Raw genomic sequence first — 25,218 nt, 5'->3', positions numbered from 1 at the left:
AGTCTGGCCAGCCATGTGGTTTTGTAAATAAAGTTTCCTGGAACACAGTCATAATCATCTGTTGATGCTACATTCCCTTCATGGCTTTTTGCTGTGGGGCTGTCCTGCACAGTGGAGGAGTTTACCAGCATCCTTGGCTCTGACCCACTAGATGCCTACAGCACGCCACCTCTCAGTGGGACAACCAAAAATGTCTCCAGCCATTGTCTGCTGGAGACAAGACAATGGGCGTGGGGAGTGTCAAAGTCCTCTGACTGAAAACCACCGCGTAAGGTTATGGTGAGACCAGCAGTATAGGAGACTATTTAGAAGGCAGTTGCAAGAAGTAATGGTGATAATGGGAAGTGAACTTGGCCCAGTGGATAGGGTATCAGCCTACGACATGGGAAGTCCACGGTTCAAACCCCAGGCCTTCTTGACCCGGGTGGAGCTGGCCCACGTGCAGTGCTGATGCATGCAAGGAGTGCCCTGCCACGCAGGGGTGTCCCCTGCATAGAGGAGCCCCCCACACAAGGAGTGCACCCTGTAAGGAGAGCCACCCAGCACGAAAGAAGGTACAGCCTGCCCAGGAATGGCACCGCACACACAGAGAGCTGACGCAGCAAGATGACACAATGAAAAAAAAGAAGCACAGATTCCCGTGCAGCCGACAACAACAGAAGCGGACAAAAAGAAGAACACGCAGCAAATGGACACAGAGAACAGACAACTGGGGGGGGGGGGGGGGAAGGGAGAGAAATTGAAAAATAAAATCTGAAAAAAATAAAGAAGTAATGGTGATAATGATAAGATCAATAAACAGGAACAGCACATGGTATGTGCATGGCACTGTAGGCCCTTTACATGTATTAATTCCTTTAATCTTTTCAAAAATCCTATGTGATACACCTTGTAGAATAATTATCAACATTATTTTACAAGGTGAGTTTTGTTATTATTTTACATATGAGGGAACTGAAACACAGAGAGGTAAGATGATTTACAAGGTCACCCAGCTAACAAGTGGCAGAGCCTGGTCTTGAACTCAGGAGGTTTGACTCCTGAATTCACTGCCTAACCATGAGTCACAAAATAAGAATGCATCTGACTTGGTGGCTGAATGGCTATGGGAGCTGTAGGAAATAGACATCCTGAGGCACCTCCTTGCTCCCCACTTCCAAATCATTTTTACTCCACTGTAACCACAAATAGCTGGAGAATCTCTTGAAGTACTTTTGCACCTTTGAGGTGTTACACCCAACTACCCACTTAGCCTTTACACACCTACCCCCCTCACCCACACTCATGCACACACCAACATACACCCCCTGCACACCCACATGCAGAAATGCATATAGATTACACATAAGACCTGTTTTTCGGACTGTCAAGATGTTTCCCTCAGTGTTAATTATTCTTTATCACTCTACTGCATTTACGTAGTGATTTCTTATTCCCTCTTATTAAGTGACAAGTGATTAGAATCTGTTTCTGGTGGCGTGACACCAGCTTTAATTTTATTTCCTGCTTAGAACTGGCAATGGTTCTCTATCTTGCTGGTTATTCTGTCAAGAGGGAGTGCAAATATGAAGAGAAAAGGGTGGAAGATGAATATGGAAAAATGAAATAAGCTGGAAGGTGTTCATAAAGGGAGACAAACCTTCTAGGGGCAAAAGTGCAAATATGAGAGTCAGCTTCAGAAATGACACAAGGAGCCAGTTCTCAGCTGCCATCTCTGGGAGTCTGGCATCCAATTCTCCCCATTGATGGGTTTTCTTTGTTTATGGTGGTAATGGGGTCCCTTGCCCAGGAAAAGGCAATTTGAGTGAGCTAGGCCTTGTTTTACCCATGGGAAGAGAAAGCGAGAGAGGGGATTTGGTGCACACAGGTTAGGTGATTCCTCCCCTAGGCCAGACAAGTGTTCAGGGGGTAAAAGTCACCATGTTTGAAGCAGAGGTGAGACGAATGGAAAAGGAAGGCACAAAGTTACTTTCTTACCACTGTTGAAAAGCTGGGCGTGAGGACTGAGTGAAAGTGAGAGGTATATGGGATGCAAGTAGTAGATCGCCTTCCCCAGGTAACACTCTGAGGCAGAGACTTACATGCCTGAGGTTTCTTTGGGAGAGCTTTCAAGAGCAACACCTGGATTTGGAAAAGCTCGACTACAGGCCTTGGCAACAGAGGTCTCAGCTAGACCTAGGGGAGCTTTGGCGCTGGGACAGCCCTTCAGAGTTGTCTCAAATTGAGACACTAGGATCAGGCCTTTGGCCCCCACGTTGGCCAGCCATTGGCTCTGGACTGCTCCTGAAAAGGTCGCCTACACTGGGCAAAGCAAGGAGGGCAGTTCCTGGACAGAGCCTCAGTGGTCCACCGGCCGCTGACACCCTCAGCAGCTGGGGCCAGTGCTTTCATCCTGAAGAGGGTCTTCAGCATCCATGCCAGTGGGGAGGAGTAGGAGAACATGGGTGTTCTCATGGGTGCTCGCTTCAAGGGCCAGTTCATGGGCGTATGAGAGCTCTTACCTGGGGCATGAAAAAGATTATCTACAACTGAGTCCACAGGACCAGGGTGACCAGGAACGGTATGGTGGGAGGGGGGAAGGTGCAATGGCCAGGTAGGTCATAGAGTGCAAGGGTTAGGTCTGGGAAGTTCAGTGACAAACTGGAAAGGGTCCAGATCAGAGTGACCAGAGGTAGGCCAGTCACTGGGCAGGACTGTAAAAGCACTCGGTGAAGTTCAGCCCAGAGAAGGAAAGACGAAAGGAGGACGTGGTAACTGCAGCAAGAAAGTTAGATTTGCTCTGTTTTGCCCCAGAAAGGCAGATCCAAGACTAATAGGTACAAATTAGAGGGAAGCAGATTTTAGCTCAAATAAGGAAAATGTCGACTAGTTAACACCATCTTAAAAATAGAATGCTCTGCCCTAGGAGGCAGTGAGTGTTCTATCCTGTAAAATCTCTGAAATGCCGAAGCAGAGGCTCACAATCCTTTGGTGGGCACACGGTGGTGGGTTTGCAGTGCATTTTGTGTGACTTTATGATCTCATGAAGTCCATTCATTCACTGGAGGCCATCATCATCTGGGAAACATTTCCAAAAGAGCCCAGCCTCTGAGCTTTCCATGTGGTGGTGACCTCACTACCTTTCAAAGCAATGATTTTTGTTTCTGGATGGTTCAAATGGTGGTTAAGTCCTTCCATTTCCCTTGCTCCTGCGCAAAGCTTCCCATCCCCCATCATTTAAATTGGAGAGAGAAGAAATCAAAAGCCAAACGCTGCAGAATGGCACTTTTCAAACACTCCAGTGTCCTTGTTGTCTGCACTGAACAATTACTGAGCCTCGGCCTTTTGTTCCTCGCTGCTGCACCGGTGGTGTTGGAGGAGAATAAAGGCCCCATCTTGGGGAATGCTAAAAGACCCAAGAAATTGCAAAGCATTCAGTTATCAGTGAGGCTCGGAAGACAGCCTCTGCTGCTGTCTTTTCCTGTGTCTCGTCTCTGGCTGGGCCGGTACAATCGCTGGACTTCCTGAAGTCTCTGCTTGCAGTAGGCTTGACAGAATGGATTAGGCTCTGGCCAGAACATTATTCCACAGCACAATCCAGCAGCGGCAGGCCCAGCAGCTGCCATTTGTATGAGCGGATTTGAGGCTGGTGGGAGATGCAGGAGGGACAGACACAGGGAACTGAAACCTATTGTTAATCCAGAAGCCTGAGGCTGCCCCACCACTGTGCCCAAGTTCAAGGTCAGAACAAATAAATTCCAGGCTAGAGAGAAGCCTATGTGCATAGCACATGGGCACAGAGATGCAAATAGCAGCAAACAGATTTTGAGCTGATGAGTGAGCTGCCTTCAGCAAAAAATGGCCTATGCGAGAATATATCCCCAAACCCCAAATCCAAAAAAAAAAAAAAAGTTTTGAGAGACAACAAAAAAAGTCTGTGAATTTTAAACATGAACATTTTTCATGGAAAGATAAGAGCAGTGAGCACAGAATGGGTTAATGCTGCTGAAAGGATTAAGAAGAATAAAAGCAGTGTTTACAAATTTACCAGGGAAAAAGTACTCTGGAAAAACAGGTCCATAAATAAGTAAAGGGGATTGAAATCTACTGCAAGTCTAACAAGAACGAGGCACTGAATTGCTTTCTCTTACATGTTTTTTACATGAAAAATAACAGGAAGCTGTAGAGAGTTGTGGTGATCTTCAGTGGGAGTCTCTAACTGTGAGGCAGGGAAGGGAGCCCAGTGGGAATTCTGGGGGCTGTGCAGGGAGTTCCTCGAACTCCCCCCAACTCCCTGGATGGACACATCCTAAGCCTGGTGTGCATGCTGCTTCCTGACCTGGCACCTGCCAACTCAGTCCAGGAGGCATCTGCCATATTGAACCCCACACATCATCCACACACGCTAGTCCCCTTCCTGGACCTTCCCTCTTTCATCATCAGATTCACCACCATTATTCTTCTCCCCATTTGTCAGCCTGGAAAAGCCAAACCTTTTCTTTCTTCCATTCTCCCTCTTCGTCTCCCACCTCAATCATCAACTGTGTGTGGGTCCTGTCCCTTTCCCTATTCTCCTTGCTGGGCCGTGTAAAGCCTTCCTTCTCCTCGGACCCAGCTGTACTTTTCCATCCCTCCTTTACTCGCCTCCCTTAAGTTACATAGTTCACTATTTGCCTCCATCTAATTCTTCCTTGTGACCATAAACTCCTCCAAGTCTGGGCCAGGTCTTTTCCTCTGTTCCCAGAGTCTACCATAGTATCTGGCAGAAAGTAAGGTGATTGTTCTCTTCCCAGGCTACACAGTAGAATCTTCTGGAATGTTTCAATATATATCTACCACCAAGTCTCATATCAGACCTGCTGAATCAGAATCTCTCGGAGTTGGGCCTGAGATATTTTACAAGCTCCCCAGCGGTTAAAACCGCTAGTATGATGGTTCCCATAGTGTGACTTCTGGACAAGCAACGGGATCGGCATCACTTGGGACCTTGTTAGAAAGGCAGATTCTCTTGCCCACCCAGACCTACTGTATGAGAAGCTTTGGGGGTGGAGCCCAGCAATCTGTGTTTTAACAAGCCCTCTGGGGATTCTGAGGCAGGCTGAAGTCGGAGAACCACTGCTCCATTAGATGCATGCCAATAAATGGCTCTGGAATTGGCTCATTGAAGTATTCATCCTGACTCATCTGTCTCTGTTTGCATGGCCTTCATTACTTCCCAGAATAGATACAGTTGATAAGGCAATGATTTGGAATCTCACTCTCCATCTTCCACCTAATGTCTTTCCCATGGGAATCAATTAATATACTCTACATAACTCACAGGATTTTTCTGTGGATTGACCAGCCCCTGGAGATGGAAATTTGCTGAGACTCTTATTCTGCAGCTGGAAACTTTGGAGCATGATTAGTTGGAAAAGTCCCTTTACTAACTGAAACCTGCATTCTCAGTCCTCTGACATCTTTCTGCTGAGCTGTCTTTCCAGTACACTTCCTAAGTTTCTATTCCTCAAGACCATTCTCTTTGGCACAACAAAACAGGCAAAGATCTTCACCTTCTTTTCTCTCATGATACATCCCTACTCAGCTTAAAGAGTTCTAACTCAATATCTCTAAAACTGAACTCTCATTTCCACATTTTCCCTCCTTTGTATGCCCCTAGCATAGTGGATAAGCCACCACCCCCTTGTTGCTCAAACTAGAAATCTGGATGTTATCCTACATTACTCTCTCTCCCTCATCCTCACATGCAATCATTTTGAGTCCTCTCAATTCTACTTGCTTAGTATCACTTAGAGTTTTTCCTTCTCCTCTGACTACTTCCTTCATCTCAGCCTGTCTCACTTCTCTAGAGGATTTTTTCCTTAGTCTCCTAACCATTCTTCCTGCTTCCACTTCTTAAAATCCTTCTGCCACCCCTATTACATTTTGGGATAAAATTCAATATTCTTTGGTTAGCATGCAAGCCATTCATATCTGACCTCTCTTCTGCTGCATCCCCAAGCCTCTTCTCTTCAACATTTCTTGCCCCCTGGCTGTTGGGCTCCAGGTAGAGGCAATCACCTGCAATGCTAAATCTAGCACTAAATACAGGGCTATATCTCCATGTGGATAGCAGTTCTCCACATCTTTGTCAAATCAATTCATATTGATCCTTCAACATCGGATTTCTTACACCTCTTCTGCAAGGCATTCTTTGGCGCCCAGTCTCAAGAATGTATCCCTCCTCTGTGGGTCCCTCCCCCTCCCACCCCAAATGTCTGTCAAGTACATTTTACTGAGTATAATAGTAATCCACTCATTTATCTGTCTCCTTCATCAAGCTGTAGATCCTTGAGAAGATGTCTTAGTTTGCCAGAGCTGCTATCATAATTACTACAAACTGGTTTTTACTTAACTACAAGAATTTTTGGCTCATGGTTTTGAGGCTAGAAGTAGTCCAAAATCAAGGTGTCACCAGGTCATGCTTTCTCCTCAAAGCTGGTGGTATCTGGCCCTGGCTTTCTGTAATCCTTGTAGTTCCTTGGCTTGTGTCTGCCTCTCGTCACAGGGCAATGTCCTTGATCTCCTCCTCTCTCTGCTTTTCCTGTTTCCACTGACTTCCTGCTTCTCTCTGTGGCCTTCTACAACTTCTGCCTTTGGTTTCTTCACTTTCCCTGGCCTCCAGTAATATGAATTAAGAACCACTCTCATTCAGTTGTGCCATACTTTAACAAAAAATATCTTCAAGAACCTATTTACAAGGGGTTCACCCCACAGGAATGTGGATTAAGATTAGGAACATGTCTGTGTTGGAGTGCATAATTCAGTCTGCCCCAGGGGATGAGCCATGTCTTCCTAGACTTATTTTCCCAGTGCCTTTTGTGGTGTCTAACACATACTACACCTTTGAAGATTGTTTGCTGATTGTATGAATAAAGAATCACCTATGTTAACTGCCCATTTAACAGATGACTTAATTTATCAGTATCTTCAAATTAAACTCTTCTCTATTTTAGGTAATTACCAGCAAGGCCACTCCTGATATCACTATTATCCTACAAGCATTCCATATTTAAACTTCCATCCTCTGAAGTGCTCAGTTTCCCAAGCTTCTCCTTGCCCCATTCTATGTCTCTTAAAGACTCTGCCTTTGACCTCATTTTTCAATATCCATCAATCCTAATTTCCTCTTCTGGCTTTATTGCCTCCCCCAACCTACCTAGACCCCATGTGACTCCATTTCTAAAATACTTTCAGAGCCACCCCTGATCTCTGTCCCATTAATCTTCTGCCCACTCCTGCCTGGCTCATGCCAGAGCTTGGGAAACCTTTACTCTCTCTCTGTTTGCTTCCCTGCCACACTGAGGTTGCCTAGAGCTTGGGAGAATCCCACAGAAACTTGCTAATGGCTATTCTTTCTGTAATTCCAACCAGGAACTCATGCAGCATCACAATCTTCTTTCTCATCTCTTGCCTTGGGCCAAAAGCCTTTCTACTCTCTTCAAGCACCCAGTTCTTCCCTCTCCCCTCACTCTCAATACATAACTTCAGATCTGACTTAGTGAAATCCAAATCATGTGGTGCTCACTCCATTACCTTTCTTCCATCTGACTTCTAGTCCCTCTTCATCTTTCCCCCCATCTTCAAAGACTCCTGTCTTTGAAATGGATGTGTCCTTCTTAGTGCCACGGCTAAACTTTCCACCTTAATTGGTCATTTCAACTTTTCTTACTTTCTCCAGGGTCTTTGCCTCCCAGTCAACCACCTCTTGCAACTTCTATTATACTCAAACATCCTCCATCCCTTATTCAAATAGCAGATAATCCCTTGACCCATATTATCTCCCCATATTATTATTTTTTTCATTTACTTTTCCTGCCTGCATTTCTTAAGGAAAATACTTACACATATTATCTCTGCTTTTATCATCAGTTAATTTCTTAGTGGAGATTGTTGATGCTGACTTTGTAATTATTACTTTGAAACTTTAAAATTCAAGTTGGTTGGCTCACTTTTCCCTTCTTTCTCTTAAAACACAAACTCATTCTTTCCTTCTCTTACACACACAAAGCCACATGCATGCAACAAATGCACTTCTAAAGTTGCTTTTTCAAATATCACACATTTTTCCTAATTTATAATCACCCAAATTATTCATGAATCAGGTTTTGTTGAGGGTCTCACTATGTGATGGGCTCTGTTAAGTGAAGACATAGGAGCGGTGAAAGAGACTCACAGGCTTCCCATCCTCAGGGGGTTTACATTCTGGTGAGGGAGACGCTAGAACAAAAGAGTAAACCAATACATCACAAATACTGAGAAGTACGAAGAAGTCAACAGAAAGTGGGCTGTAATCAAGAATTATCAAAGTGAGGGGCTGTGGGGTAATTTAAAATCCACATGCTGGAGCTCTCGGAGGCAGCATGTTTAAACAGAATCTGGGGATGAGAAAGTACCATCCAGGTCAAGAGGAAGGGAAAGAGCTTTTCAGGCATAAGGCATGGAGGAGGGAAAAGCCTGGTCCCATCTAGGAACTGTCAGCCCCATGGCCCTATCATAAGGAGCAAGGGGAGAGGAGGGATGGGTAAGGGGCAAGGTAGGCAGGGCTCAGGGCTATAGCATGTGGGGTCCTTGAGAGCTGGGCAAAGAACTTAGAGCAGGAGAGTGACACGATCCAATTTGTATATAGAAAGATCCCTCAGCTCAGGGGTGTGCAACCCTCACCTTCTCAAAGAGGTTCTCTTTGACCCACACACTCAAAGAACTCGATTTGTGAGGCTCCTAGAAGCAGAAATCCCCCGTTTGCATTTGTTTGCCTCTGCTTTCCCAGAGAATGGAGCTTGTCCAATGCCAGATGCCAAATACATATTTGCTCAATGAATTAATGAGTCCATTATCTTCCTTCATTTACCTCCTGTTTGATTTTTGGCAATTTATCCTCCCTGAGCCTGAGTGAACTCATCTATAAAATGGGGCTAAGCAGGGATAGTGATTGAACAATGGGTTTGTTGTTCTTACTATCTCTTCTACTCCCATAGCCTCTATTTTCACTTCCAATCTCTCTCTATATACATCCCTCTCTTCTAAATGCTGGCCCTTCTATGAAGTGATCTACTGCACATCTCACCAGATGCTAAGAGTTAAAACTCAGCCTTTTCAATCCAACCTTATCATTCTTTGCCGTTTTAGCCCAGCCTTCCACATGTACACAAAATCCTCTGAAACTGCTGGTTTTCCATTAATGGTGAAGTCATTCTCCAGGTTAGTCCCTCTAGCTCAAAAGTGTGGGGCCTTTTTGAACTGCTCCCATTCTTCAAACCCTGCTTAAAATTAGCTACCAAGAGATTCTGCCTAAGGATATTCCTTCTCTTCTAAATCCACATCTAAATCCAACAAATTCAAAATTTGATAACTTTTTTTTACCCTAATGTCTTGGTGAATGATTACACAAGGTTTTCTCTATCTCTGGGTTTCTCTATCCTATTTATCCTTCTTTCAGAGAAGCAAAATCCTTCAGTGGCTCCCCATTGACCACCCAATTATAGATTCACATTTAGGTACCATCAGGATCTGACTTCAATTTATTTTCCTCTCTATGTGGATCCTATATAGAGGATGAAATTGACTCTTCCCTATTTCTGACCTTCCCTCACCTTTGTCATCTCCATGACTTTGTTTACAATATCCTTTCTGCATCAAATCCCTTCTCCTTCCTTATTCATTTTCTTTTTTTCTTTTTTCTTTTGTCTTTATTTATTTTTTTAATGTTACATTAAAAAAATATGAGGTCCCCATATACCCCCCACCCCCTCACTCCACTCCTCCCCCCATAACAACAAAAAATGCCCAGATCCATCTGATCCTTTAAGACTTATCTAAAACAGCTCTTATTTCATGAGCCCTTCCCATGAGCCCTGCCTTAAAATAATAGACTCTCTACTTCCACCCAACCCCACTCACCCCCATTTCATTTGGAATGTCTCTTACTGTACCTCTCACAGTCTGCCTCATCTTAAAATCCTGCCATGTGGTGCACTACGGAACTTCCTCTTTGTTCTCCTGCAGCACAGTGTGGTGGCAGAACACAGATGTCATAGCATGGGCTTTAGAGTCTGAGAGCCTTGGGCTTCCATCCTGGCCCTGCCACTTGTTAGCTGTGAGACTCCGGTCAACGTTATTATTTCTCTAAGCCTTGCTTTCCCCATCTATTAAATGGGGATAATAAAATACCTATGCCTTACTGTTCTTCTGAGAATCAAGTGAAATAATAAATGTAAAATACTTGGCTCATTGACTACTAGTAAATTAACAATAAATAATGGTTTTTGCTCTATCATAAAAATTAACCCACCAAATGATGCAGTTTATTTACTAGCCGCTCTTATCCTATTAGACCATGATCCAGGACAGGGATCCAGCCTTTCATTTGTTTATCCTCAGTGCTTTCTATAGTGCCTGGCTTATCAGAGGTGTGGAATAAATGATTGAGAAGTGAGTCACTACATTAATGACTCCTTGATGGCAGGGAACATGTATTAATCACTTCTATATCCCTTGACAGTGTTTAGAAAAGGGTTTCCCACATGGTGAATGGTCAATATTTTTCAAGTAAATAAATAAATGAATGAATGAATGAGTGAATTAATAGTGAAACTTGCTAAACATAAAGCATAAATTCAGAGAATGTAGGGCGCTACCTCTTCTTCCCACATCTGCTGCCTCTTAGCTTTTTCCCTTCTCTCATGCCCCACCTCTCCTGTCCTCCCACAGGGGTTTAACGTGTCTGCAGTGGTGCCAGTAGAGGAGGAGGAGGAAGCCCAGGTTACTCTCTCCTCTGTACAGGGAGGCCACGGTGAGCAGTGGCTGAGCAGTGGCTGCTGTTGAGACGTTTTTCTTATACAGGGGTGGATTTGTACAGATCCATTACCAAGCTCTCATCCTGTTCATTTGTGAGCAAAGACGGGTGGTGCCCAGGGACGCACGGTACAGGCTGTGCCCGCGGACAAGAGTGAGTGAGACTAACAAGCTTTCAGGAGGATTGAACTTGAGACCCAGGTTGCATTAACCCCGGGTAAGAATCAACTGAGTCTTTCAGTTCACAGCCCACAGCGAACTGGGGGAAGGAAACTACATTCAGAAAGAAACAACTCTGTTTCAGTCGTTATACTAAAACTCTACATTCATTCATTCATTCATCTAATCTTCTTACAGTCCACAAGTAACAGGTTATCACTTAAATTATCCCCATTTCACACGCAAAAAAAGGAAAATGAGACTTAGAAAGGTTAAATGTCTGATCAGTTTCATACAGCTAACAAGTGAACGCAGATCCAGACTTTTGGACTCACATGGAGATGTGCCTGTCTCGAGATACTCCCCCACCCACAGAGGCCATGCTAGGGTGGGACCTTTTCTGGGATGATCTGTGGGGGTTATCACAGGCCCAGTGGGGTCCTGCAAGACACCCTGCTCCCAACCAGCTCCATCCGTCCTTGCTGCCTTCAGTGTCTGCAGCTGTTGCCAGGAGGGTATGAGAGCAACGGTGCATCCCTTCAGTCATCTGACTGCTCCAAGGAAATGTTGCAGCTGTGACAGTGTGTGAGTCCCTGAGTGCATGTGTGTGTGTGTGTGTGTGTGTATGGGGAGGAGCGTTTGAGCAGATGCACAGAACATGTGTGTATGTGCATGTATGGGCCCAGCCGTACTTGTAGATGCATTTATGAATGTATTCAAATCTCAATTCTGCATAATACTCTTTTAATGGAAATGTTGATCCGCTGAAATCAAAGTGAGACAGTTTTACAAAAACGGATGTATACCTTATATAATTGTAATGAGATCTGGGATGTCTAAATCCATCAATAAAGAGGACAAGGAAAGGGCCCGATATCTTTATCTCTCAAAATAATTCAAAAATAAAAAATGGGTTCCAGTGAATTCTTAGGCTAGATTGTAGCTTCTGTTTTTATGGCAATCATAGTTCATAGAATGCCAGATTCATCCAAAAGGATTGGCTGGAGGTAGGAGTGGGCACAGGCTAGGTCAATGATTCTCAACTGTTTTGTACTTTAGAATCATCCAACTAAATTTTTTTAAACTACGGATGCTTAGTTCAACCCTAGGTATGGAATAAAAACATCCAAAGGTTGAGAACCATTGTGCTGTATGCCACTTAGTAGAGATGCAGTGATAAAGGAGATCCAGTTGCTGTATCAGTGAGAAAATAAAGAAGATGACAGATAAATCTACGACTCTCATACCACATGATGTATAGAGTCATCTTACAAAAGCACAGGCAAGGGAGAAGGTACTTCTTCTGGGCACTATAGATAATGATAATGTCTGCCCCACCCACCACTCTGCACTCAGACACATGTGGGGGCAAGCTAGGCCACCAACCAGGCTGGAGTCCCCGGGCTGTCTCTGCACGTTCTCCCCAGCAGTGCTGTGCCCGTGAAGGTGAGAGAAGCAGAGCAAGGGGTAGGGGGACTCATTGACTGCGGGATCCACGAAAACACCCACCTCTTCTTAATAGCTGTGTGACCTTGGGCAACTTCCTTAAGCTTCCTGACCCTATGTTTACTTTTGTTGCTTGGGGATGATAACCGTAGAGCTCTCTGGATGGTGGTGAGGGTTAAATGAAGTGATGTGTGTACAGCCCCGAATACAATGCATGCCTGGCATGTGGTAAATGTTTAGTAATTGGCAACTACTATTACCAGTTGTTTTCGCACGCATTCAAGATTTCCTTTCTTTGCTTTATATAACTCTTGATCCCAAATTATAAAAAGACACTGCAAGTCTCTGGGCCAACTTCTTCCAGGAGTTGGTAAATACTGCCTCTTGGCCTTTCCTGATGAGCCCTAAGTCCAAGAGAGTAGCATCTACCTTTCTCTAACAAGCCATGTCCCATATATCAGGTGTTAGGAAGGGCAAATGTCTGCTGCAGATCTGTGGTCCCTTCTGTTCCCTTATTTCCTGCCATGCTTTCTGTTGACAAAAAGGCTAAGTGCGAATTCCGTACTTGTGTATGTGTACTTGCATGTGTGTCTGTGTATGTGTTTGTCTTCCTTGCCACTTTTTTGGCAAAGTTTGTAGCCCTCAGTTCCAGAATTGGGGATAAAAGAAAGTCACAACATTTTGCTCATTATTATCCTTCTCAAAGTCATTTAAAAAAATTTCTTCAGGTAAACCCTTTTCAGCACTTAGAACCAGAATTCTTATTAATGTTTGAAGACTAATAATAGTTAAAATGTATTCAGTATTTACTATATCCCAAAGTTATTATTATTTATTTGTATATGTTAATTCATTTAATCCTGTGTGGTCAATAAATTAGATACTAATATTATTCCAATTTTATACAAGAAAACTGAGACAAAAGAGGCATTGGTTGTGTCAGTTTGTTACTACTCTATCTTTAAATGAAATAATTTATGTAAAACATACTCATGCACATGTACACAAAAGTGTAGAGGGAAAACTGTAAGAAATAACTACAGAAAGAGTTGATTAAGAATGAATAACCAAAGAAAATCAAGGATCTGAAATTTGGTTACTCACACCTTGTTCAACAAGGTAAAGATTGCATGGAGTATGTTCTCTTTCTGGTTCCCATTTTACACATGAAGAAATAGAGGCTGTAGGACATTCTTGTTTGCTTGAAGTCACAGTAGCAGGGTGGAATTTTGGACTTGTAACTTCCATTTAGGGCTCCTTCCCTGTTGTCTATAAGATGCCGAAGGTTGAACTGGAATGGGAGCGTTCTAGACAGACTGTTCATCCCTGGTTAAAAGAAGAGTAATGGGCACAGGGCTAGGTGGATGTGGTGGTGAGAGCTTTTTAACTGTCTCCTCTATTTTCCCAATTCCCTAGGAAGCAAGATTGTTAGCTGAGGGTGAGGATGCACAAGGAGGTGTTAGAAGTTTAAGGAGAAATAAGAAGGTATGGAATAGTGATCTAGAGAATGGGAGCATGAGTGGACAAGAAAAATGTGGTTTGATGATTGGACAGTGTTCAGGGCCCATGTAAGGTTAGTGGTCAGGCATTTAAAAATGAGAACAACCCATGTGGTCACCAGCTGCCTTCATCTGCGCAGATGCAAAAACTGAGCCGTGAGATTTTTACCAGTGTCAGAGTGCTTCAGACGAAGTTGATGAGGTAATGGAGGGGCAAGGCAGGTTAATGAAAGGCAATGATTACAAAGAGGGATCATGGAATTTATTTTGAATAAAGGGGACAGAGAGTATATGAGGTGGGTGAGGATTGCTGAAACATTTGATAGGGTCAATGGAGTTTTAAGTGCCAGCAGAGTAAAAAAATTGGCATGGTGTTAGGAGTGAGTTGGGGAGGTAGGAGACGATGGTCAGAGATGGATACTCTTGAAATGGAGATCATGGAGGGGTTGCTGGTATTGGTGATATGACAATGGGAGTGAGGGTGGAGACAGGGTCAGTGGAGGGGAAAGGGCAAGGAACTGAGTGGCTTGAGTACTGAAAGGGTAGTCTAAGTCAATACTAAAGTCATCAACAATGGTGAAATGTCAGAGAAAGACAGTGATCCAGGTGCTGAAGTGGAGGGATGGCATGAGTAGGGTGGGAAATCGTGTTGCCATGACTGCAGCAAAGAGGGTAGAATAACCTAATGGCATGGATTATTGAATTTACCCAAGGTCATAGAGCTAATTAGTGGGAGATCCAAGTTTCAAACCTACCTAGTCTGATTCTGGAGCCCACACTCTGCTAGTTGCTTACAAATAGGTAATTTTTCTTAATAATTAAAAATGAATTTGCTTAACTTACTATTAGACATTAATTAATCAAATCACATCAATATTTATTTTAATTTTTCTGTATGTGATATTAGCATGTTTAAAAATAATACAAGTTTGTAAATATAACACAGTCATCACGATTTATTGTTAACATATAATGTTTGATATAAATTACATATAAAATATAATGCTATAAATAAATTACAGAGATGGAAATAGATTAGCTGTTACGTATGACAGGAGAAGGATAAAGAGATTGAGAGGTAACTACTAAGGGATGGGGGTTTTTTTGTTATTTGGTTTTTGTTGTTGTTTTTTTTTTGAGTAATGAAAAAAGGTACTATTTCATCCACATATTATAAAGACACTGAAGCTGAGAGAAATTAAGTAACTTGCCTAAGGTCTGATAGTTCAATGGTTGCCTAATCTAAGACTCAAACCCAGGTTTGTCTGGCCCTCAGCTTCATTGCGATGCAGTTCATTTCCTGAGCAAATATTTACTGAGTGTCAGTCACTACGAGACAGTACTCTGCCAAACACTGAGGATATGGCATTGATAATGACAAGATTCTTTCCGTATATCAGGTGAGGGAAAATGTTACTTAAATATTTCACATATTGATTATAGCTATTGGTTCTAAAGGAAAGTGCAGGATGCCATGAGAGCTTATAACAATAGGGCCTAACCTCGTGCTGGAGGTCCTGGAAAGGCTTATGTTAAGATGAGACTTTAAAAATAGTGTAAGTTATCCTAGAAAATAAGAGCAGAGAGAAGTCCAAGTAGAGCAATAACATCTGCAGAGGCTCCAAGGCCTTATAATTTCCTAGGAAAATGTTGGGCATCATTATCCTTATTATTTAACTTTTGATAAAGCCACAGGTTTACTACATAATCTAAGCATCGTTCATTTTGGTACTCAATTCTCCCAGAAATGGTACGATTGTGAAGACAGTGGCACCTAATAAACTCCCGTCTTTTCACTGAGGTAAATTGAGGCATGGAGGATTCACTCAGTTGCAGAGCTGGGAGAGTCATTGTTGCCATTTTTCTCTTCACTCCTTGTGCTGAGTATCTTGCTCAGCTACCTTGCTCCACAAACAATTTTTAAAATGAATTTTTAAAATGAATCTCTAGTCTCTCTTTGTTTCACTCTTCCCTCCTTACAAACTTATTTACCCATCTACAAAAAGGAACATTTGCTCAAAATCTCAGATTCTTATGGAGCCTATACTAGGACCGCAAAGTGTTTTGAATAGCTCAGCAGTAACTTTGGAAATTATACTTCCTCGAGAAGCGTAGCTTAATGTGTGGGCCAGAGGTAGTCTTAAAAAATTGTACCTTCATTAACTATGGACAAATTATTTTCACTTATAAAATGCTCCCTTTAGCCACAGGTGGAAGAATATATAATAAGTTCAGAAGAGTTCCTAATTTCTAAAAGCCTTTCATAAAAAACCCTTTTCACTAGTGCCTCCAGCTGAAAGATTCCCTCTGTACTGGACTATGTCAAATAGAGTGTGTGTATGTATGTATATTTTCATTCTCTTTCTCTATCTCTGTCTGCCTCTCATCTATCTTCCTATCTAATCTATGTATCTTCTGTCCCCCTGAGGGGCTAAGTCTCAGGCTCTCCACAAGAAAGCCCATCACCTGTTATGCCTCAGAGTTCTGTTTCTATAGTTAGCTGGTACTAGCACTTAAAAATCAGCATTTAGAGGTTCTTGTCCAGAGCAGAAGTGGTCCTCTCTGCTCTGGGGAGACCCCATGTGAAGGTTGGCCCTGAGGGCTTTTCCTCACTCTGTGGGTCCAGGTTAAATAGTGGAAGAAATGCTCCAGCAACCAGGATGAAGGCCGAGCATCAAAGCAAGGCCCCAGGCAACTTCTGGTGCAACCCACCAGCAAGACTGAAGCAAACAACCCTGTGACAGCTGATGTGTCGTGGGGAAGAGAAGTGAGTGTTGGGAAGAGAAGCTGAAAGCTTGGAAATTGCCAGTGTCTCCAGAGACTCTGAATAGGCTCTGGGTATTTTGTGAGGCAGGGAGGGAGAAGAAGCAAATAAAAGATTACTAATAGTTCTCAGCACACACCATTTGCATCTGTGCCCTGCTGGCTGCTATGTTTCCATTACAGTGGAGCTCCTCCTGGGCACAGATGATTTTCCTGCTTGAGGCAGTGGGTCTGAGAGATGGTTCCAATGCTGGTCTGTGATTTGCCTGTATGGAGACCATCTGTAGCTGCCCACATGGGAATACAATCTTCAGGGTCTTGATTCCTAAGAATGAAGATGAAAAGGGACAAAAAAGCTCTTTCTGACTTCTGATTCTGCTAATTTTCCTAAACTAAGAAGATGTGACCAGGCACAAGGCAGGCTAAATATTGGATGCCATACCTCTGAGGAGCAGTCAAGAGACTGAGGGATCCCAAAAACTACAAGGTCAGTCTTCTGTCCCCCTACTGGCCTGACACCAGCCTTGGGCTACTCAGTGGCTCAGGGCTCTTTCCACAAAAGTAAATACTAGCACAGCCCTCTCAATAATGTCACCCAATCCTGGTAGAGGCAGCATTCTTGCTGCCACAAGCAGATAGAAGCTGAGGTGTTTTGTTTACCCCTCACCCTGCTCTCCAGCTCTAGCCCTGAAAACCAAATGAGGTGGGCATCTTCTTTGACTTCTCTGCTTTACCGGCTGAAGAGATGGTCCAGGGTTGATCCCTGATCCAGGATAGGCCAATCCATTTTGTTCCTTCATGGATTTTTTTTATCTCTAATGAAAGGTCTGTCAAGACTTGAGGTGGGATTGTCTAAGGCCAAGTCTTCACTGTGTATGTTAGTCATTTTGAAAGAATGAAGCCATAGAGTGACAAACAGAGCAAAGAGAGGTTTTGAAACAGACAGTTAAAAGGACCTTTAGATTCTGTTCCAGGCATCCTCAAGGCAACTTCCGTCTGAGCCTGGATATATTGGTTAGACCCATTCAATTTCTTACGTGGACTTGTACTCAGAGGCCTTGTCTTATGGTCAGTCTCAGGTAACCCAGCTTCAAAGTGTTTTCAGGCCTTTTAGGTCCAGCTCTTCCTCACCTTGTCCTGCGTTTTCCCATCTCGCTCCATGCACTGCCGATACTCAACTTGCCTGCACCAAGCCTGAGTGATCTACCACCAGCCACTGCCACTTGGCTTGTCTCCTATAGCTCTATTCCTCTTCTATCTCCTCATGCTCTTCTATTTGTCAGGGCACATATGTTCTTCAAAAAGACTGTAAGTTCCTTTGAGGGCAGGAATCTCTTTATCCCAACTCCCATTGCCAAGGATCACAATTCACACACAATAGGCCTCCATCAATATTTGCTAAATAATTCAAATAAGAATTTCCATCCCCCTGACAGATCATCCCTGACTAGTGGGAAGAAAATAAATAATGAAATTCCCTTTTATCCCTTTGCTGGTACAATTTGCAACTCTCTTCATAGTATGTTCCTCTCACTCTCTTTGTGTTTAATGTCAATGCTGTGTAATTAGTTGTCTTGTGAGGCCTTTGACCTTACAGTACTCATCATTGCCTCCTCTCCAGTCAACACAAATGAATTTGCAATATGAGTTAAAGTGGGTGTTGGCACTGTATTTGCACCTTAGGATAAGGCGCCCTTCCTTTATAGAAAATTTGAGAATTGATCCTTACTATAGTATTTATTATTGGTCCAGGTAACTAGTATATTTAACTTGGTTAATGAATGCTTCTGTGGCAGTCACTCAATGTCAGGCATTTTAACTATATTAACTAGTTCCTCATCACCACCCTGCCAGGTGGATACAATTATAATCATCAGTCTCATTTCACAGATGAGGAAACCATTTTACAGAATGGCTAAGGGACTTGCCCAAGGTCCTACAACTAGTAGGTGGCTTAGCTGGAATTTGAAATCGGCAGACTGGCTGCAGAAGCTGCACCATAACCACTGGGCCTGCTGCCTCTCACTGTGGTCAGGGGTGGTCTGTGCATAGGTCTGTGCCCTTTGAGTCAGAGTTGCCTTTTTCACATTTCAGGCTCCTCCAGAGCAGGAAATCTTTTTTACCTAATCTCCCTAGCAGCATGTTGATGTGTGTTTAATAAATGTTTTTTCATTAACTATGACTTGGATACAGGTTTAATTGTGTCATTCTGCATAATTAATTGATAACATTGTAATCAACCCCAGTTCTAAGATGTTGCTCCTCAAAATATGTTTGTTTCAAACAACCTAGGAACCATGCCAAGAATTAACTCTAATAACACATTGTACCAACTCTGAATACTTGAGCTGGCTTGAATACAAAGGTGTTTTACTTAATATTATTAAACCATTAATAAATAAAATGTGAGTCTACCCCAAAAAAAGAGAGAAAGAATTTTGCATGCTCCTTTTCTATTCTTATTCTTCTTTCTAGCTATCTAGGATCAAATGGGTCTTTCTTTGTATAATTTGTAGGTTTTTCTTGAATTAATACGTATTTGTCAGGTGCCCATAAACCCTCATTTACTTTGCAGCATAAAGAATCAGATGTGAACCCTACTCTGTGGGTTTACCTCCAGTGAACAGAACAAACCCAAAAACACCCAGGAGATGGGGAAAAGAAGCTATTTATTTGATGTAGGGGTTATTTGTAGTGTAGCACTGGGTACTTTTTGGAGGCAATTCTAGTTGCCTCAGAGGGTTTCTAAATTGAATTCCAGGAATAAAGTGGTTATAAATAGTAAGCATAAAAAATGAACACATATATCCCAACCACTCCTTTATGAAGCCCCAATGACTTCCCCTGGCAAATGGCTCTCCACTGGGTAGTTAACTAGTAAGCTGGTTGTGTTAACTTGTTGGCCCCTGCCCTATGAGACCCAGCACCCTCTTTTTATAATAAATATTTTGTAAGCCTTAAATGAAATTCATAAATAATGAAACCTATATAAATATAAAATTTCAACAAATAAATATAATGCCCTAACAGTAATGAAAGAAGAAAGAAATTTATAATAATATATCTATTTTAATACGTAAATACTCTTGTAGCATTACAAGAAAAGAAATAATAAAGTTGTCAGACATTTGTACCTAATGTAGATTCACCATAATATGTAATGTAATGATATAATATCCAATATATATAACAGCCATATATGTGATTCAAAGGCCATTAACATTATGGACAGTGGCATAATACTCCAAAACTATGAAAAAAAATCCTAAAAAATTTCAAAATTTTTATAGCATATATAGTAACATGTATATAATACGTATGTCTTGAAGTTTTGTGTGGAAAATTCCTTATATATTAAAACCACATAAAGCTTCTTTGCATTTATATGTAAGTGGAGTTAGCATCTGGGCTTACGTCATTATACGCAGGTTTTCACCTACATACATATCCAGCAGGATGTTCTAAAGCTTGCAAGACAGGAAGAAACTTTTCATTGTGCAGAACTGTCCTGAGAACTGCACTATTCTAGCCTATGGTTCTGCCTTTTGAATACCAATAAAGCCCCCAATGACTGTGTCATTCAAAACAGCTCCCATAAATTCCTCAAAATGTCCTTTGTTGGGCGATACTACTCCCCTTGACAACCACTGGGTTAGACCAAATAATAATTGCATTGATTTACTTGCCTGGCTTTTTCAAGTCCTTGAAAAACAAAGAAATACCTACAGTGAATACCTCAATAATTGGGTTAGTTATGAGACGGTAAGTTCCGTGAGAGCAAGTGTTACTCCCTCTAGCATGCCATTATATCTCAATACCAGACACCAGGTATGGGATTTACTGAGTATTTCTCAAATGAATAAATAATTTTTGGGTTGGATATCTGGGTTAGCAAAAAGATATACTATTTAAAAGAAAGAGTTCTGTTTCTTTCAAGGATATATAGAAGACTTGTAGTTAAGAATTATTTGAAAATACCATTTTCAATTATTTCTGTTTGAATGAGTAACATTAAAATTTTGGAACCTAAAATACCCAGAATCCTCATAGCATTTTGAGTAGGGAAGGAGGACCTGTATGAGCTGTGGCCTTGGCCTAAGAGATGTGCTGAATCTTCACAGTGGTCTTAAGGCAGCCATTATTAACTCAGTTTTTTTTTTACAAATGAAGGAATTAGTCTCAACAAGGCAACTGATCTGACAAGAGAGAGTCAGGTAGTTGGTTAAAAGGCAGAACAGGGTTTGAATTAACCCAGAACTTTTTAATTCCCCAAAATCATCCCGCTCCTTTTTTATAAATGGAGCAAACATAAGTTTCAGTAAAATCTATACCTGAATTATGGATATGTGAGATCTGCCTTAATATAATTTAATTGTATTTGACGTTCCTATTGGAACTGTCAAATAAAACTTTGCCCTAGGTTCAGTGATTTTTGTGATGATCCCGGTTTTGGTCGCTTTCCATCTTCGAGGTCTTGTGTGAGCTCAAGTTAATGTGCTTCTTGAGGGCAGTCCTAGTCTTCTTCATCTTTGGGTCTCCAGAACCCAGCATGGTGCCTGGCACACGGTGCATGTTCAGGGAGTGTTTGTTGAAATTAAATCGAATTGAATGATGTTTCTCCTTTTAGGCCTTGGCCTTACACAATATTTCAACGAGGCTTTGACCTGGTTTTGGGAGAGCAGCCCTCTGATAAGATATTCAGGTAAGTGGTTGTCTGGGGACTTGCTTTTCTATATGTCTACACACCCCATGTCCCACTTCCCAGGAGGCAAATATAAAATGGAAAGGACTTTTGGTTATTCTGCCATCTGGTAACAAAAGTGCTTGCCCCCAAATCACATCTTGTGCCAACATGGAGGACTTTGAAGTCAGATTTTGTTCTGTTCCTGGTTTCTGGGAACTTCAATAATTCACTTAACCCCTCAGATCCTCTAGTTTCTGCATTTGGTAAATGGGGCTACATTACTTTTCTGGCCAGGTTGTTGTGAGGAATGTATGAGCTAATGCAGAGAAAGCCCCTGGTACAGAAACTTACACAGACTGGACAATTAATGTCAGTTTCTGTCTCAACATTTTATATCTAATTTGCACCTTCCTCATAAAGTCTTAAGTTGTTCAAAATGAATTCTCCTCTGCCTCCCCTTTTCTAAGCTCTACCTCATTATTATTGTTTTCTTTTATCTACCACCCACCTAATCGTAGTGAATGCTTCTAGAATCTCCCCAATTTTTACCTACATAGCTAGAAATAGCATTTTTTAGAAAGACCTATAAACAGAGGAGGAATTTGGGCACCAGTCATCAGCTGCTGGATTTTCATAAAGTTTAATTCACCCTGGGTCTTAGCTGGAACATGAGTTTGTTTCCAAACTGTGATCTTATTGCCCATTTATTTTGTCAATTAATCCTTCACTTAGCATAAATTTGCTGAGGACCTACTAAGTGCTAGAGACTGTGCCCAGCCTGGCAGTGTTAACATGAATATATCTCCCTCCATGAGCAAGTCCTCTCATCGAGGAAGTAGATAGTCCCGCATGAGAGTCTGATGCCAAAAAATGAATTAAGCAGCTGCATGACCTTGTTGGGAGGAATGGCAGGCAGGGTTAGCAGGGCAGGGAAAATGGAAAACATGCTTCTTCCTCACTGCACTTACACAGTTTGCTGAGTCTCACTTACTCACTGCCTACCTCTCTGAACTGCCCTTGCCCAAACCCTCCCCGTCAGCCAGTCCTAGCAGAGGTTTGAAGTTTTGCACCTGCATTTGCCCACTTCTCTCTGGGGCCTTGGGATGGACTTGGCTTGGCCCCAGCAGTGTGCTCCTAAGGCATGCTCCTGGCTAGAGTGCAGATTTACAGAGCCACTGCCTCAGAGGGCCTTTCCTTCCCTTTTCCTCTCCTGCATGTCTCTCCCAGGGCCTTCTGGGCCATGTTAATGGCATTGGCTACAGGCTGGTTTTGAGGATTTGTGCTACAAGAGGATGTCAACTACATTCCTTGGACTGTGACTTAGACATTTAAACTTTTCAACAATGTTTTATTATTTAGCTGACTTTTTCCTTCCCTTTTCCTTCTTCTGGTCTTCCAAGACGTATGAAGGGCAACAAAGATGAGTTAGGAGGGAAGTCTGGGAGAGTTTGACTAATTAATGTGAGGAAGTCCCCTCTTCTCTGAAAATCAGAAATCCACACTTTGAAAAACAAGAGCCTTAATGAAATCACTATTGGAGCAACACCTGCACAAGAACTGTGCTGCTGTCCCCACTAGCACCATTTATACTTTTCAGGCTTGCTGGCTGCCAACTGGATGCAATACCTGATCACTACATAGGGGTACGCTTAGGTGGTTTGACCCATGAACTCAATTGTTTCAGGAGTCAGTGGATTAATCAATAAGTAATTAATCATTTTGGTCCTTAACATGGAAATAACTAGACTCTAAGATGAAAGCAATGGGACAGAATCTACTGGTTTCAGGAACTAGGAACTTCAATTGAAACCCCTCTGGGATTTGAGTAAACCACCTGCCAATGGCCATTTTGGAAAATTCAGTGACCTTGTCAGTGATATAATTTCTTAAAAAAAAAACTAATGGCTATTTACTTGCTACTCTGCTCCCTCAAAATTTAATGCCCTGATGTATTCCAATCACTGAAATTTTCCCTGGACTATGGAATAAAGTTTAAATTGTGATATTCAAACTTTTCCGTAATTGAAAGCCAACCTACAACTCCTTTTTAATAAGGTGCTCTTCTCCTATGGGACCTTTCATTCTTAGTCAAACTAGTCTTCTGCCTGCCCACTGCCCCCACCAACTTGAACATCCCACACTCTGTGCAGTGGCTTAAATCCTTTTCTCTAGCAAGAATGCCTATTTTCCTCCTAATATAAACACTACCCATTTTCATGACTTAGACCAAGTATTGGCTAAACCAAGGCTTCTATTGACCATCTACTACTGCAAGGCACTGTTTTTCATGAGCTGTGGATATGACTGAGAAAGTCCTTGACTTCAAAGAACTTACTCTCTCATCAAAGAAGTGGTCTCCAACCCTGGCTCTATGTGACAACGCCCAGTGTGCTTTTGAAAATGACCAACCATTGAACTAGCACTAACCAATTGATTAAAAAATTCTGGGAATTGGGGCTGGAGCTGGGTGATTATAATCTGTATGCTGGGTTTGAGAAACACTGCTTGACAACTTCCCTAACTTTGCCAATCTACAATGATTCCCCATTCCAAATTTCAGTAACATTTATTTGTCAATGATTATATATTTCCTATTTATTTTTTATTTTTCATCTTATTGAAGTATATCATTCACACATGAATATACAAAAACAATAAGTAGTAAAAGTTGTGAACTTACAAAACAAGCATGCATGACATCATGCACATAGGGGTCCCATACCAACCCACCACCACCACCTTGCATTATACTGAGACATTTGTTGTAAATTATGAAAGAATATTGCCAAAATCTTACTAATAACTATAGCCCCTATCTTACATTTGGTGTATTTTTCCCCCAACCCACCTTATTATTATTTTTTAAAATATATTTGTGTTACAGAATTTGGGAACTTACAAAACAATCTGCACATGTGTAGAATTCCAAAACAACAACCCTTCACCAACACACCACACCGCGGTGGAACATTTGTTACAGATTATGAGATAATATTATCAGGCTATTACCACCACCATGGTCCATAGCATACATTTGGCACACTTTTTCCATACTCCCCCACTATCAACACAGCACATCTTTGACATAGATGCATGAATATCACAGTATTGTTGTTAACCACAGTCCATAGGTCACACCAGTTGTATTTTTCCCATGCTTCTCCTCATTCCCACCCTGCAATCGTGATGTAGGAAGGCAGTTTTCCATCTGTACCATCAACCACAATTCTCATCCACCTCTGGATTCAGTGTTATTCAATCCCTAGATTATTTTCTAGCTTTCTTTCAATTGACATTTACATCCCTAGACTACCTTATCCAGCCGCATTCCCATTTATAAACCAGCTGCTACTCACTATAATGTGTTACCATCAACTCTATACATTTCCACACTTCCACAGTAAAGTAAATTAAAGCTTCTGCATACATTAAACATCAGTAGTCCTTCTCAGTCCTCCTCTTATCTCCTAGTGACCTATCCTCTAGGTTTTACCACTATGCATTTATTCTTCATAATTAGTTCATATTAATGAGACCATGCAATACTTGTCCCTTTGTATCTGGCGTACATCACTTAACAAAATGTCTTTAAGATTTATCAATGTTATCATATGTGTCCCAATTTCATTTCTTCTTACTGTAGCATAGTATTCCATCATAAGTATATACCACATTTTGCTTATCCATTCTTTTATTAATGAACACTTGGGTTGTTTCCATCTTTTGGCAATTGTGAATAATATTGCTGTAAACATTAGTGTGCAGATGTCTGTTCGTGTCACAGTTTTCAGTTCTTCTGGATATATTCCTAGTAGAGGAATTGCTGGATCATATGGCAGTTCTATGTTGAGATTG

General features: G+C 42.0%; 1 protein-coding gene across 3 annotated transcripts in view; it reads left to right on the top strand.

Annotated features, from left to right (window-relative positions):
- The window catches only part of ASTN1 (astrotactin 1), a 330,952-nt gene that overhangs the window by 193,754 nt on the left and 111,980 nt on the right, over window positions 1–25,218 (top strand). For 2 of the 3 annotated variants that reach the window (XR_011645503.1, XM_058310162.1), the window contains one exon: window positions 21,307–21,381. The exons of the other annotated variant lie outside the window; for it this stretch is intronic. Coding sequence is in view for 1 of the 2 variants with exons in the window: in XM_058310162.1 (XP_058166145.1) it covers window positions 21,307–21,381 (75 nt within the window). In the remaining variant the exon portion in view is untranslated. The remainder of the gene's footprint in view (window positions 1–21,306; window positions 21,382–25,218) is intronic. 3 annotated transcript variants of the gene reach the window in all.

This window comes from Dasypus novemcinctus, chromosome 13, assembly GCF_030445035.2.
Source record: "Dasypus novemcinctus isolate mDasNov1 chromosome 13, mDasNov1.1.hap2, whole genome shotgun sequence".
Classification (NCBI taxonomy): Eukaryota; Metazoa; Chordata; class Mammalia; order Cingulata; family Dasypodidae; genus Dasypus; species Dasypus novemcinctus.
The sequence above is the reverse complement of the archived record's forward strand: the minus strand, read 5'-3'. Positions and strand labels throughout refer to the sequence as shown.